Here is a 16341-nt window from a genome sequence, read left to right as displayed (position 1 = left end):
TTCACATTAGCTATCCTCCAGTCATATGGTACAGAAACTGATTTAAATGATAAGTTACATATTACACTTAAAAAACAACAAGGAGTCTGGTGGCACCTTAAAGACTAACAGATTTATTTAGGCATAAGCTTTTATGCCCAAATAAATCTGTTAGTCTTTAAGGTGCCACCAGACTCCTTGTTGTTTTTGTGGATACAGACTAACATGGCTATCCACGGATACTTGATACTACAGTTAGTAGTTCTGCAATTTCACATTTGAGTTTCTTCAGAACTCGAGTGAATACCATCTGGTCCTGGTGACTTATTACTGTTTAGTTTAACAATTAGTTCCAAAACCTTCTCTAATGACACCTCAATCTGGGACAGTTCCTCAGATTTGTCACCTAAAAAGAATGGCTCAGGTTTGGGAATCTCCCTCACATCCTCAGCCGTGAAGACTGATGCAAAGAATTCATTTAGTTTCTCCGCAATGGCCTCTGGAGAGTGACCCAAGAGGACTCCAAGGGGGTCCTGAAGACAGACTCGTGGCACAAATGGGGGACAAGAAGCAGGGGTAGGAAGTGACCCGGGAAACAGGTGTAAGGGCGCCCACCCCAGCCACATATTGAGACCATTATTTTGAAGGGCCCTGGGTTGGAACCCAGTGGACCAAGGTGGATCCAGGTTCACTCACCCCCAGCCATTGACTTGCCACTGGGCGACGTTGACACTGATTCCAACTGCTAGGCAAGGCGGCCACTGATTCTCACTGTTGGGCGACATTGCCACTGACTCTGGCTGCTAGGCAAGCAGCCACTGATTCTTGCCACTGGGTGACACAACCTGGAGTATTGCCACTAGGAGGTACGGCTGGTCTTGGACACAACTGCCCCCCCCCCAACAGGTGTATTAACAGGAGTGTTGTATGTAAGACACAGGAACTAACTGTTCCACCTACTGGTGCTGCCTCAGCTGGAGTACTGTGTCTAGTTCTGGATGCCACAACTTACGATGTGCACAAATTGGAGAGAGTCCAAATAAGCAACGAAAATGATGAGGTCTAAAAAACCTGACCTATGAAGAAAGGTTAAAAAAGCTGGCCATGGTTATTCTTGAGAAAAGAATACTGAGGAGTGGGAGATAGGGATTTGACAACAGTGTTCAAATATGTTGGGGCAGTGACCCCCAAAGTTTTTTGTCTACGCCCCCCAGGGACCCATGGTTGGGAGTTGGGGCCAGGGTCAGCGATGGCACTGCAACTGGAGCCTCAGCCAGGATCTGGGCTGCGGTCAGGAGTGGGCCTATGGTCGGGGCCAAAAGCCTGGGGTTGCGGCGAGGAGCAGAGCTCCAGCCGGGAACCAGTGGCTGAAGCCAGAGCCGGATCTGCTGCTGGGATTGGGGCCGGAGTGGAGCTGGGGGCAGAGGTGGGCTGGGTGGCACCCCTCCTCGCCCTCTGTGGGGGCTGGCCTGGGCCCCGCCACACCCCCCAAACATTCCTCTATGCCCCCTTAAGGGGGAACACCCTACAGTTTGGGAACCACTGTGTTAGGGGCTGTTATAAAGAGGATGGTTATCAATTTTGTCCTTCTTTCAGTGGATATGGAGAACAAAGTAATGGTCTTAATCTGCAGCAAGGAAAATTTCAGTTAGATGTCAGGAAAAGCTAACTACAAGGATAGTTAAACACTGAAATAGGCCTCCAAGGGAGATTGTGGAATCTCCATCACTTGAAGCTTTTAAGAATTGGTTAGACAAACACCTGTCAGGGCTGGTCTATACTTGGTCCTGCCTCAGTGCATAGGGCTGGACTAGATGACCTCTCGAGGTTTCTTCCAGCTGTAGATTTCTATGCTTTTATGATTTGGGGGTTCGTTTAGCACTACTCAGGGGTCCTTGTTGCATAACTCTTGTCTAATGTGCAGCACAGGACTCAGTATCTCTTCTACAGAAAGGCAGCCTGGTCTGGAGGATCGAGCACAAGATGGTGAGTCAACAAGTCCCAGGTTTTCATCCTGACCACTGGCTAACTGTGTGCAGGTCTCTTCATCTTTCTGTCTCAGTCTCTCCATCTTTAAAAATGGAGGTAATATTTATCTGCTTACCTCCGAAGTGTGTTCTAAGAATTAATTAGTTCATGTCTATTCAGGGCTTTGAACATAAAGTGCTATAAAAAAAGCCAAGTATTATTATTACTACTATAAGAATCCTGCTGTCCACATGGCCTGGGCAGCAGCAAATAACATTTGTGGGGCCAAGTGGAACTAGAAAGAGAGAACCAGATATCACAAAAGGATATGAAGTGGGTAAAGCATCAGATAAGACATTGCCAGATAAGAAACTGAGTATACAAAAAGTGCTAATGCTCCCATCAGTGCTATTTCAGATGCAGGAGAAGAAAAATATTGTTCTTCACAAAGCGGTAGACTTTTGTCATCAAAATAAAGAGGAACACGGTGTCACTATAACATTGGCTCCAGAGTATAGAACTAACATGGCTCTCAGCTTCAAAAGCTAATCTGGAAGGTATCCAGAAGAGAGCAGCAACAGCACATACAGAAAGAGCCAACAAGGAACTTGTTTTTGCAAGTTCATGGGAATGAGTTTTGAAACATGATCTTCTCTAATTGTCTGAAATCATGTCACTATAAGGAACTCAGCAACCACAATGATTAAAGGGCAGGCATTGTCTTTGTGGAGAACAAAGAAGCTCTAGGGACCCTTGTGAAGCTGAAGAGCGACTCCTCAGTCAATTGCTGATCTGCCAGCAGCCAAATGTCATCAATTCTGGAGCTGCAAGAGAGATCTCTCCCCCTACTGGCTGCTTCATGTTGCCTTAAAATTAGGCATATAATTATATATTTTTTCCAAATTCCTAAATAACAGATGCCTATTTTCAGAGGTGTTGAGCACCAGCAGGTCCCATTGACTTCAACAGGATGAACTGTGGGTCTTCTGTGCCTCTGATAATCAGGCCACTTTTATTTAGGAGCCTACCTATGTATTGAGGGTGGACGCCTTCAAGTACCTTGGGGTTTAGGAGCACAAATCCCAGTGACTTTCAGGGAACGTGTGCTCCAAAATTCCTTAGGTAGATTTGAAAATTTCCTCCCTAGATGCCAAACTCAAGGCACTCAAGTTTGAAAACTGTGACAAGGGTAATTAAAAGAAAAGTGAAATTTCTGTACTGTCTTAAGAGAGATGGACTATATGATCTAGCAAGTTCTTTCCACCTCTAACTCTGAGGATCCCTAACATACCTACCTATGCCTATAAACACATTCTTAATACAGCCTTTGGGGGGCCAGGTTTGTATCTCAATTACACTGGATTTAGTGTTACGTATAATTCCTCTGATTTAAGTGGAAACAGTCTAGATTTACCACACTGTAACAGCAACTCGGTCCTTTAAAGGCCCTAGCCTAGCACACTAGGCATTGTACTTTCCTTGGAAAGAAAACGATTGTATGAAAGACACAATCAAATCACATTTCTAATCAAAGAAATAATAATTAAAAAAAAACATCCTACCTGAGCTGTGCCTTAAGTTCGGTAAACCTGGGTCGTCTGCTGGGGTCATATGCCCAGCACTTGGTCATAAGGCTGTAGAGAGTAGGAGGGCAGTTTGGAGGCATTGGTAACCGTTCACCATTCTCAATTCGACCAATCACATCATTGTTCTTCACTCCTTGGAAGGGCTTTACTCCATGCATTAAAATTTCCCACATACACACACCTGGAAACAAAAAGCAAGAAACTTCTTAAAGTGAGCAAATAACCAAAATCTGTGTTCTTGAACAACAAACTCCACGTTAAAGCTTAAGACAATGGAGTTGCTACTGAAGCGCAGCACTAGTGGGCAAAATTAACAGTCCTTTCTCCAGAATAGCCATGGTTAGTAATTACCATGTATTAGCAGTTTAACAAAGTTTCCAATGCACTTTGTCTAGTACACACAACCACCAAACACAACCCACTATTGGCTGAGAAATAGAGCTGGCTAATCTATCTTTTTTATGTAGAACCTATCACCACATTACCTACGTGCTGACCACAGAAAAGAATACTGAGCTATGTTAACTCTCTCTCTAAGTAGGTAGCTTCTATAAAATTACATGTGTTACTAATCAGGGCTACGTATGAGGAAGAATGACTTGCATCTAGCTCATCGCAAGCAGACAACAAGGCTTCAGATTTAACTACTTTTTATCTCTTAAGTCAGACTGGTTGCTCATATTCAAATCTACATTTTTTTCATAATGCTTGTCCCAGTGTCTGCTTTACACTGGCTTGTTTTGACTTGTATGTGGTATTTTTATACTTTGACAATGTTTTATTATCGGCATTTGTTCAACTTTTTTCTGTCGAAAGTATGTACCAAAACGTAGTTTCTGTTGAAACTATGTTAAATGTGTAATGAGAAAGAGATAGCCTGTGGGCCTATCAGCAGCTGGGGTATTCCACCTGCATTGCTTTTCTATGCCAGATGGAAAAGATATTTTATTTTGCAATTAGGGATTCCGTTTTTCAACAAAACAGTCATTAATCTTGATAAATCACATACAAGTTTGCTTTATATTACTTAGAACTCTTTTGTTTTAAACAGAACAAGCTGATTTTTTTCTCCTGTAACTTTTTGCTATTCATACCCTGCTTGCCTTTTCTCTGCCTGTCACGGCTTGTCTGGTCTGTGGAGCTGAGTATTCAAGTCTGGAAGATCAGACTGGTGCAAAAACAGGAATGGTTCGCATAGTGAAGGGGACAGGATCATGGAAGATGGGAGGCATTCCTATAATTCCTCTTTTCACTCAACCTCTTGTCTTTTCTAAGATGACAGGAGACAAAGTGATGAGGGGAGCTATATGCACCAAAAGGGGTTGGAACCACAGTCAGAGTGAGTGGAGAGTGGGAGGGAGAGAAAGCCAGAACAAGATTTGGATCTCAGCCCAATCTTGTGAGGTGAATGGACTTAATTCAATTTCAGGCTTTTTTTCAACATTCAAAATCACTTTAAATATCCTGCTAATTCCTCTTTCATAGCCAATGTTAAAGGGTTGAAACAGCGTAAGACAACAGAGGAAAAATACCCATAGCAAGGGTGAACTGAACACTGGGAAAGGAAGGAGACAAAATCAAGGACATTCACTGAGGGAGCCCATAGCACAGGAAAAAGTTGTGAAAATAAGAAAGCAGTAAGTGCAAATAACAGCTAGATAAAGGAACGCCAGCACAATTATAATAGATGACAAAAAAGAAACAAAGTAAGATAAAGAAATTCCTGTTATGACTATGGGTCTCATTTTCATTTACCTTAAGGCTTCCTGTTAGGAGTGGTGAAAAGGAGCCTTAAGATCAAGGAGATTCAGGCCCACGGTGTACAGAATGAAAAAGCGTGGAGAGCTATAAAGTACCCAGTAAGAAGTCTGATTTTGAGACAAGTAAAACAAACACTGGAGAGGAATTGGAAATTGTTCAGTTTCCATTAATAAAAATGGAACCATTAATAATCTTCTCCTCCAACAGTGCATTTGAGAAAACAATCATCCATATTCACTTACCAAACATCCACACATCACTAGCTGAGGTAAAACGTCGGAAGTTGATTGACTCTGGAGCCATCCATTTGATAGGTAATTTTCCTTTGGAAGCTATGGAGAGATGAAAGAAAAAGGTCACTATTTTAGCTAATAAGCTCTCAGTATAGATGTTCTTCAATAAAATAATTTAGGGCCAAGTCCTAGCTCCAGCAAAGAAACTCGGTCAGGCTTTGTACAATAAACCTCTGTGGATGCCCTTTGGCTCTTGCACCTTCTTTCCTGTAAGAGTGAGTGGGTGAGGAAGAAATAATGGCTAGTAGACCTGCAAGGTTGTGAACAGACTCATCCAGCACCGTTTCAGAGGGTTCCTCACCCCCTCTACAGAAGTCATGGAAATCTGCAATCTCCCTTGCAACAGAACCACCATAGTTTTACTGGAGGGAGGGCCCTCTATGACTGAAAAGGAAGAGCAGGATTTGCTGCTAAAGATACAGCTACACAGCGATCAGCATTATAGTGCTAAAAATAGTGGTGTAGATGTTGTGGCTCGGACTTTGAAGCCTAGGGAAAGGTGGGCTTCAGAGCCCGAGCTCCAGCCTGAGCCAAAATGTCTACACAGCTATTTTTAGAACTGTAGCACAAGCCTCAGAAGCCTGACTCTGTCAACCGCGATTCTGAGACTCACTACCACAGGCTGCACAGATGTACCCTAAACGTACATACATTGGATGAGCTTCTCCATTCCTGTTTCAAGTTAATGCTTTTTATCTGAAGGTATTTAAACTACACCTCTACCTCGATATAACGCTGTCCTCGGGAGCCAAAAAATCTTACTGCATTATAGGTGAAACCACGTTATATTGAACTTGCTTTGATCCACCGGAGTGCGCAGCCCCACCCCCTGGGGAGCACTGCTTTACCGTGTTATATCCCAATTCGTGTTATATTGGGTCGCATTATATTGAGGTGGCGGTGTACTACAATTAGCAATTAATTTGTACCAAGCTTGAAGCTGCCATACACAATCTCACATATGGAGCAACTATTTTTTAATTGAACCACGAAAAAGTTAGCTTGTTTGTTCTAAATTTAAAAGAATGCAACAAATATTTGATGGTTTCAGGTAAATTTCTCCTTTAACCTTTGTAAGAAAGTAGATGAAGGTATTTTGTACATATTATTATGGGACATCACAGACACCAGGAGCCCTACTGGGGAACAGGGGGGAGGGGCCAGGTAAGGAGCTTTTAAAGTATGGTGCAAATTTAGAAACATTTAAAATATTTTGACATATTGAGAGATAAAAAAATTATAAACATTGTTCCTAAATGTGCACCCTATCACTAAAAATGCTACTTACTTGACCCTCTATAAAAACAAATTGTATTCTCCTGTCAGGGTCCTTATATATCAACGGTTCTCAAACTGTGGTTTGGGACCCCAAAGTGCATCGTGACCCCCTTTGAACAGGGTCACCAGGGCTGGCTTAGACTTGCTGGGGCCCTGGGCTGAAGCCCGAGTCCCACTGCCCAGGGCTGAAGCCAAAGCCCAAGGGCTTCAGCCCTGGGTGGTGGGGCTCAGGTTATAGGCCCCCTGCCTGGGGCTGAAGCCCTTGAGTTTCAGCTTTGGCCCCCCTGCCCAGAGCAGTGGGGCTCGGACTTTGGTTCCCTCTCCCACCCAGGGCGGTGTGGCTCAGGTGGGCTCAGGCTATGGTGCCCCCTCCTGGGGTCATGAATAATTTTTGTTGTCAGAAGGGGGTCGCAGTGCAATGAAGTTTGAGACCCCCTGCTACATATCATGCATTGTGGGGCATCACATCAGTGCTCAAGCCAGTCAACTTCAGTCTGGGAAATCCCAAAGGGAAAAAAATGTACGTTTCAAACCTTTGTGTAGCGAATATCCCTATCCCAAACTAATTGAAAACAATTTTCAGGCCCCTGGAACTCACCCTCAGGTACTTGGGCTGTGGCATGAATATGGGCATATGTTAAATGAATTTCAAAACCGTAGATAATTTTTGATACTCTAAGGGCTTGTCTACATTAACATTTAGTTTGCTGCAAACTGGGGTGTGAATCTACTCCGCACTGGCTGCGCACTAATTGTCCCTGTGGACCCAACAATCTGGGTGGACTCTGCTGATGCACCCTAATAGTTCATTAGTGGGCTTTCCTCTACTCCGCTTTGAAACTAACAAACTCTTAGTGCGCATCGGCAGGGTCCACATGGGCAGTTAGTGTGTGGCACGCTAGCGTGGGGTAGATTCACACTCCAGCTTGCTGCGAACTAAATGGTCATGCAGACCAGTCCTAAGAGTTGCAAAGAAAGCAGTATAATGCTGCCCCCAAACTGGAATTATACCCATAAATGAATTTCCTGTCTTTCACCTATTTAAATTAACCATGTGATTTTTTTTCAACAGCTCTATGTGTGAATTTATTTGCATCTGCTAAACTGTTTTACTTTGTATTTTTATGGAATTAACCAGATTTCCTTAAACTAATTGTTTTGATCCTTTCAACTCGTTAGCATACACTCAACTCCTGTGATTGGCAAATCAGCTCACTGACCTGCAAGAAGAATCCCAACCCTGCCACTGTAGTTTAGGTCCATTAAGTACTGACTCCTTACCTTTATAGTAAGTACTGTCTTCCATATATCGGGACAAACCGAAGTCACCTAATTTCACGCAATCAGTGGAGGATACCAGCACATTTCTAGCAGCAATATCCCTGCCAAACAAACCAGAAATTTATCATTTATAGTCATTTGTTTTTTAGATTCAGGTTTTCTTAAAAACAGAATCTTTGTTACAGACCAGAGGTGTCAACTCACTCGGTGGAGCGAACCAAACTACATTTTTAATGATGGTGTTTGGGCCAAGAATATAAAGTTCAAGTTGTATACCACCAATGATACCCAACAGGATTGTCTACTGATGACAGTGGGAAGTTCACAGAAAGACTGAAGTCACAATATGGCCCATATGAATAATTAAATTTTTATGTGATGAAGTTATTATTGCATTCTGCATCACTTTGGGAAAAGGAGTGGAGACACTTTCAGGACCAGCATTATTTCTACCTTTTGTTAACCAGCAATTTGCACAAGCAATTATCACATTACATCGGCACACACTATTTGTTGAATAAACGCAGGTTTCATAGCCCATGTATTTACAATCACTGGATCAATAATTTAGGTAGGGTTACCATATTTCAGCAAGCAAAAAAGAGGACGGGAGGAGCCCCGCCCTAGCCCCGCCCCTGCCCCTCCCACTTCCCGCCCCCCCAGAACCCCCAACCCTCCCCCCGTTCCTTGTCCCCTGACTGCCCCCTCCTGGGACCCCTGCCCCTAACTGCCCCCCAGGACTCCACTCCCTATCTAAGCCTCCCTGCCTCTTGTCCCCTGACTGCCCCAACCCTTATCCACACCCCCACCCCCAGACAGACCCCTGGGACTCCCACGCCCCATCCAACCACTCCCCACCCCCTGACAGCCCCCCCCGAACTCCCAACCCATCTAAACCCCTCTGCTCCCTGTCCCCTGACTGCTCCGATCCCTCTCCGCACTCCTGCCCCCTGACAGCCCCCGCCAGAACTCCCAACCCATCTAAACCTCTCTGCTCCCTGTCCCCTGACTGCTCCGATCCCTCTCCCCACTCCTGCCCCCTGACAGCCCCCCCCAGAACTCCCAACCCATCTAAACCTCTCTGCTCCCTGTCCCCTGACTGCTCCGATCCCTCTCCCCACTCCTGCCCCCTGACAGCCCCCCCCCAGAACTCCCAGCTCCCCACCCCCCTGCTCCTTGTCCCCTGACTGCCCCTTCCTGGGACCCCTGCTCCTAACTGCCCTCCAGAACCCCACCCCTAAGCCTCCCTGTTCCTTGTCCCCTAACTGCCCCCTCCTAAGACCCCCCCCAACTGCCCCCCAGGACCCTACCCCCTACCTGTACCCTGACTGCCCAAAACTTTCTCCACCCCCCCCAAAAGCCCCCCCCCCCCCGTTTCTTGACTGCCCCCTCCAAAACCTTCCTGCCCCCGGTCCCCCTTACCCTGCTGCTCAGAACAGGGTGTTGGGCTCTGTGCGAGCCGAGCCGGACACGTGGCTGCGCTCCCCAGCACAACAAAACCCGGTCCCTGGCCCTGCACAGTGCTGCTGGACCGGGTTGCAGGAGAGGCCAACTCAGAATGCAGGGCGGCTCCGGCTCCTCTACAGCTGCTCAGGAGTCCCGCCCGGGATTTTTCTGCAGCCCTCCCAGCCGCTCGCTCTGCCGGGGGAGGGGGAAATCCCGGACATTGTGAGTGCTTTACAAATTCCCCCCGGACGCTATTTTTAGCGCGAAAAGGAGGACATGTCCGGGTAAATCCGGACGAATGGTAACCCTAATTTAGGTGGTAGGTCTTAGCAGCTAGAATAGAATTCTTTGGGGAAGCAGGGGGGAAGGGAAACTCCTTGATATCACAGAGGTCAGGAATTGGGGTAATGTCTTTCCTGTAAAGCAGGAATCAACTCATGCTCTTTGCAGGAAGGGCTTGGATTTGAAGGGAGGCCATTGTTCTCATGGGAAGGCCTGGAGGTTCTCTCATGCAGTTGCCTATATGGGACGGCAGACACTGGATTCAAGTGGGCTAGTTATGACTGGGAAATGTTAGGAACTTTGGCTTTCAGCACTGAAGCAGGTGAGTGAAAACCATTGGCAGCTTGGGGTAGCTGCTTTCTTCCATTAAAATCACTGCTGCTAGGACAAGCTGCCTTTACATATTTTTTGCTGATAGAGATTTTAATAAAGTCACAGCCACTTGGTCAAAATTCTAGTGCCTATCTCTGTCCCCACTGTCCTCTGCCATTTACAAGATAATATGTCACTTAAACATACATAATTTATACACTTATACAAATAAAATGCTTAAGTCCAAATTGACATACATGGAATCTTCATGTAGAAAATTGTTGGCTGTATATAACAGTGCCAGAGATAAAGGACTTATGGCCTGTTTCTTGTCCTACACAACTAAGTTCAACTTAAACTAAAATTCCCCTCTCTCGTATGTGTTTTTAAAATTCACTTGTTGGTTAAGCACAGGCATTTCCATTACAGAAACATTTCTGTTTTCCCTGTTCTTTAATTCAGGATGAGCCTATTGCCCTCTCAGATTTGATTTTTCATATTTTGAAGATTACAGCTGACTTGAAACTTTGAAAAATGTTGGCATTGCAAAGCAATAGAGCAGCTGGCAACCCAGTCTTCTGACTAAAACCAGGCACATACTTCAAGTCAATATAACTGAGGCCCAGCAGGTGTCACCCTTGACAGTCTATGTCAAAATGTATTTTTGTAGTGGATTCTCTAAAATTCATGAAGTTCTAACATGAAGCTGATGTAAACACACATACAAGTGGCTTTTTAAAAGTCTCAAAATACTGTTCCACATGTGACACACTTTTCTTATTGGGGAAATCAAGAAAATAATTGAAACCATTCGAGAGTGCTGATCTGTGCTTTAAACATTTCCTTCTAGCGAACATATCTAATATTCAGCAACTCTGCCAGCCCAGATATTTGTAATAATCTATGAACCCTTTTCCTTAAATTGAAAGTTTTCATATAGATATAATCTTACCTATGTACAAATCTTTTGCTCTCTAAGTAGGCAAGTGCTGTGCTAAGCTGGTAAGCATAGAGTATCAAAGAGGCCAGATCCAAACTGTATTTTCTTACTTGCAAAAATGATCTCAGCTTTTGGATAAAGAAGAAAAGAGAGAGATGTCATGACAAATTAAAAATGAATCTGAAGAAGAGAGAAATCTCTAATTGAGATTTACACATTTAACAGTAGACAATCCTCCCCTTTAAACTGGAATAGAAAAGAAAGTCAGTTGTCATACAGAAAACACATGCTTTGGGCTAAATTCAGGCTGTCTCTAATGTGTGAAAAGAGGTAGCCAAGTGGGATGCAATTTTTGCACCCCACTTCCGTCCTCTTGAAGCCAAAGAGCTCAAACACTGCTGGGCCCACTTGGGTCAGGTGCTCCTGAACCTCTCCACATGTTCACTCCTTGGGAACTGCTCATATTGCTGACATGAACAGTTTCAGCAGGTAACCGCATGGGGTTTGTACCCACACCTGGGCCAGCCTGAACACAGGGCAAATTGATATTGCTTGGGCCACATTAATTTATGCCCGTAATTGCACAGATTTTACTAGAGGCCTGGATTTAGCTCAGAGGAACTAACAACACTACATAAATGTTCTAGAAAAATAAGTCTAGCAAAAGGCAATTATACCACAACAGCGTAGCACTGGCTTTTGTTTACAGGATTAAAATAAAGATTGAGAAGAAAGTTGTATGCTGAGAAGGAGGATTTGGGATTTAAAGGGAAGAAGTGGCATCTCTGAATAAAGGAATGGAGACAAATTGTGCTACCCACTTTGGACAAATCTAACAAACTATAGTTTAATCTATTTTATTCAGATATTTTCATATTGCATTATAAACCATGTAATTACTTCACCTCTAAAGTTTTTCAGAAATGTCTGATTTAGAGAAAATGAGTCAGAATTAAAAAAAATCTGACATAATTCCCGTTTTAAACAGACAGCAGATTACTTAGCATTTCTCTTGGTTGTGTGGATTAACAAGGAAAGTCTTCACTGCTGGGGCCCCCACAAACAAAGGGACATTCAGAAAAAGAAATGTAGGTTCATCGACAATGTACTGTGAAAAGATCCCTACTCCTGAAGATGCTATCAACTGCATTAACGGAGGTGAAACAATTGCAGATAGAAACTGCTTACAGTAGGTGAAACTTCATGATGTAGTAGAGATCACCTAGAGTTGTTCTGTATTAATGAAAATGCAGCATAGGTTTGCACCTGCTAAATGGGCTCATTTACAATGGCATGGAGCAAAGCTCAACAAAGGCCATTCAGGATTAGCAAAGAAATGTGGATGATTCCCCTGCGATATTTTTCTGCTATGGTTTTCCTCATGAGACACTCACATAATACGAGATACTCCAGCATTCTTCTAGTGTCAAACAGCATAGTATACATATTTTTGAAAATGTTGTTTATAAAGCTTATTTAAAATTTCACCTTACAAACACACTAACATGTTAAGGCTTTACAGAACCTTGCTAAATAAATTCTAATATAATCACAAATTCAAAATTATGATTACTGCCATACATTAACTGTGCACATAAGTGCTATTGTAGGAGGCTGCTACCAATGAGGGTCCTACCTAGGCCGTGCTAAATATTAATGCATCAGCTGAAAGGCAGATGCCTTTAGCAATGACTATTAGTGCTGTAACTGCATGACACGTCACATGAACTCAGTTTTCTTGGAATAAAAAGCAAAAAGGGCACAATATGCTTTCCTGTATCTCTCAACACAGAAGACAAGAAAGTGGATATTCTTAATCTTGTTTTTTAAACTATACTCCATAATCCCTTAAAGGAAGTGGAGCTGTGAAATCTCTTCTGTGCAATATTTTGAACTGAACCATTTGTGTCCAGATTTCATGGTCTGAAGCACATACATTTTAAATAATTCACAGTAACATTCTTTCTATTCTATATCACCATGTGCACCTCTTACTTGACACAGATATTAGTTCTCACATTATAGCAGCAATTCAAAATATCTCTGAGAACCATAGCCTAAATCAACCCTGATGTAAACAGGCTAATTCCCTTGACTTCAGTGGAGTTATGCCCAATTCCATCAGGGCTGAATTTGATCCCATGATCCAGGACTTCACTTGTTTGATGAATTTGCCTTAGAGTGTAATATTTAGAACCCAATCCATTAGACTGAATAAGCAGTTCCCCAATCCCATATGAAAGTGTCTGTGGGATAAGAGGGAAGAAGAAAGAAGATACTTGGGAATTTATCATACCTCCCCTAGTGTACAGAGCTCCATGATTATCCAGACTGGGTTTTCCGTAATAACTCCAATCAACTTCACAATGTGGGGGTGATCAAACTGACGCATTGTTACTAGAAAGGAGGAAGCAGGTTTACTCATTAAATACAAAATCTGCCTGTTAAAGCAATAGCTGTTAAATGAAAAATGTTTTTGTAATAAGAGGATTCATTTAACAAGCTTTTACTGTAGGTCTGAACCAACGGTCATGTAAGGACATATAACCAGATTGTTTTGAGCCTGATTCTCCACTGCCTTGAATATTGTCTAGTCTTTTACACCTATGCAGAGAGAGTCTAAAATGCTATCTGATCAGAATACTCTCTTTACAGTGATGTAAATAACTACAAGGTATAATGTATATCTTGAACAACCACAGAGTATTAGTTATTTTTAAATGACGTATGATGATAGGTTACTCACCTTGTGCAGCAACTGGAGTTTTTCGGGATGTGTCCCCCTGTGGGTGCTCCGCTTCAGGTGTGTATGTGCCCCTGCACCTTTGATTGGAGATTTTTGGTTGCAGTGCCCATTCTGCCCAGGCATGCACCCTACACATCTTCATGCCCCATCCTTAGGCTATATTGGGCTGCGCACACAAATCGTTCTCAGTTCCTTCTGTATGGCAAAGCCCACAGAGGCAGCTCTGAAGCAGAGGGGAGGAGGGTGAGTAGCGGAGCACCCACAGGGACCACATCTTGAAGAACTCCAGTTACTGCACAAGCTGAGTAATCTCTCCATCTTCTTCTTCAAGTAGTGTCCCTGAAGGTGCTCCAATTTAGGTGACTCCGTAGCAGTAGCCCGTTAAGGAGGTGGGAGTTTCAGAACAGAGTCCATTACTGAATGTGCCTACTGCCCCATCTGATTTTGCAGTGTCAATTAGGATGAAGTGGTCAGAAAATGTGCGCACCGAGGACCAAGTTGCAGCCCTGCAGATTTCAGTAACCAGACTGTATTGAGTAGAGCTATGGTTGTAGACTGTGATCTAGTAGAGCATGCAGTCACTCTTAGGGGAGGTGTAACCTCAGCAAAACCATAATAGGCAATAATATATCCAGAGATCCATTTAAAAAGTCTCCAAGTAGAGACAGGAGCTCCTTTAGATCTGCTCTAGAAACAAAGAGTCTAGAGTGGGGGTTCTCAGCCTTTTTCTTTCTGAGGTTCCCCCCCGCCCCAACATGCTATAAAAACTCCATGGCCCACCTGTGCCACAACAACTGTTTTCTGCATAAAAAAGCCAGGGCCAGCATTAAGGGGTAGCAACCAGAGCAGTTGCCTGGGACCCCACGCCACAGGGCCCCCCCATGAAGCGAAGTTGCTCAGGCTTCTGCTTTGGCCCTGTGCTTCAGGGCTTAGGCTTTCTGCTCTGGGCCCCAGCAAGTCTAAAACTGGTCCTGTTTGACGGACCCCTTGAAACCTGCTCACGGCCTCCTAGGGGGCCCTGGACCCCTGGTTGAGAACACTGGTCTATGGGTCTTCCTGAATGGCCTAGTCCTGTCCAAGTAAAATGCTAATGCCCGCTTAACGTCTAGTGTACGAAAAGTAGACTCCTGTGTAAACTGATGAGACGTGGGGGATGAGTGGGGGGGAGGAAGGTGAATAGTTTGCTTGCCGAGGACACTTCAGATAAGAACTTCGAATGAGGTCGTAAAGATACCTTCTCCTTGGAGAAGTAAAGGGAGGATCTGTCATTAGAGTTCCCATTTCCCCAAACCTTCAAGCAGAAGTGACGGCCACCAAGAAGGCTGTCTTCATAGACAGTTGTAGCAACGAGCACATAGCTAATAGTTCAAAGGGTCGTCTCATAAGATGGTTAAGAATCAGATTGAGATCCCAAAACAGTGCAGGAAAAGATTGATAAGTCCTTTTAGGACTCTTGCTGTAGTTGGATAAGCAAATACTGAGAAAACTTCTACTGGCACATGGAAAGTGGTTATTGCTGCTTAATGAACCTTGATGGAACTTACAGAAAGGCCTGAATTTTTCAATTCCAATAGGTAATCCAAGATCAAGAAAAGAGATAACTGGATAGGAGAAAGATGATGCCAGTCAAACTAAAGGCTATATCTTTTCCATTTTTGAAGGTCTATCTATTAGATTCCTTTCTGTTATTTAATATCTTTTGTATTTCCAATGAACATGTGATCTCTAGTCCTGAGAGCCACTGAGGAACCAAGCTTGTAGTTGCAGAACGTTCGAATTGGCATGAAATGTCTGACCCACATCATGAGACAACAGGCAAGGTTTGACTGGGAACCAAAATGGAGGACAAGCTAAGTTCCCTCTAAGCTGCGCAGCTGGGCAGCTAACCAGCAGGCTATCAAGTGCCGTGCACTTCAGGTGTCCCTCCTCCCACTGCCGTGCTGCACCTGCCCTCTGCCTTGGAGCCCCTGGCCAGCAGCTCCCGGGAGCCTCCTGCTTGCTGTGCAGAGTGGGGGAAGGGGAGGAGAGGGCTGATGTCAAGGTGTCCCACTCCCCCCACCCCAGTACCCCAACTCTGCAGATGGGGGGTGGGGGGGGACACAAAACAGGGCTCAGGATGGAGGGAGCTTGCTGGCAGCTGTTGAACAAGCAGGCTTCAGACTGCTAAGTGCCAATTTACTTAAAAGGGCAGCGTACTTAAAGGGGCAGCGCATGTCTCTCTCTCGCTCTCTCACACACACACTCACCTCCCAACACATACCTGTATTATTATTGTTGTTGTTACTTGATACTGCTTTCAAAGTGTGTTTTAGTGTTTTGACTGGTCTATTAATTTCATAATTTTAATTTTTCTCTTAGGCTTAAAGTTAATTCTTTGAGTAGTGAGTTCTAAAATGCCTAACCTGTCCTGGCTGGAGTAAAAAAAAAATATATATATATATATATATATATATATAGGTTTTTTGTTTC

General features: G+C 44.0%; 1 protein-coding gene across 5 annotated transcripts in view; it reads right to left on the bottom strand.

The window, feature by feature from the left end:
- PTK2 (protein tyrosine kinase 2) overlaps positions 1 to 16341 on the bottom strand; it is a 349972-nt gene that overhangs the window by 50643 nt on the left and 282988 nt on the right. For all 5 annotated transcript variants that reach the window (XM_054017938.1, XM_054017937.1, XM_054017936.1 and 2 more), the window contains 5 exons: positions 13423 to 13523; positions 11139 to 11254; positions 8147 to 8247; positions 5537 to 5626; positions 3510 to 3714 (listed from right to left, as the gene is read on the bottom strand). In XM_054017938.1, coding sequence (XP_053873913.1) covers positions 3510 to 3714; positions 5537 to 5626; positions 8147 to 8247; positions 11139 to 11254; positions 13423 to 13523 — 613 coding nt within the window. The remainder of the gene's footprint in view (positions 1 to 3509; positions 3715 to 5536; positions 5627 to 8146; positions 8248 to 11138; positions 11255 to 13422; positions 13524 to 16341) is intronic.

This window comes from Malaclemys terrapin, chromosome 2 (assembly GCF_027887155.1).
Source record: "Malaclemys terrapin pileata isolate rMalTer1 chromosome 2, rMalTer1.hap1, whole genome shotgun sequence".
Lineage (NCBI taxonomy): Eukaryota > Metazoa > Chordata > Testudines > Emydidae > Malaclemys > Malaclemys terrapin.
Note: the sequence above shows the minus strand (reverse complement) of the source record. Positions and strands in the feature narration are given on the sequence as shown.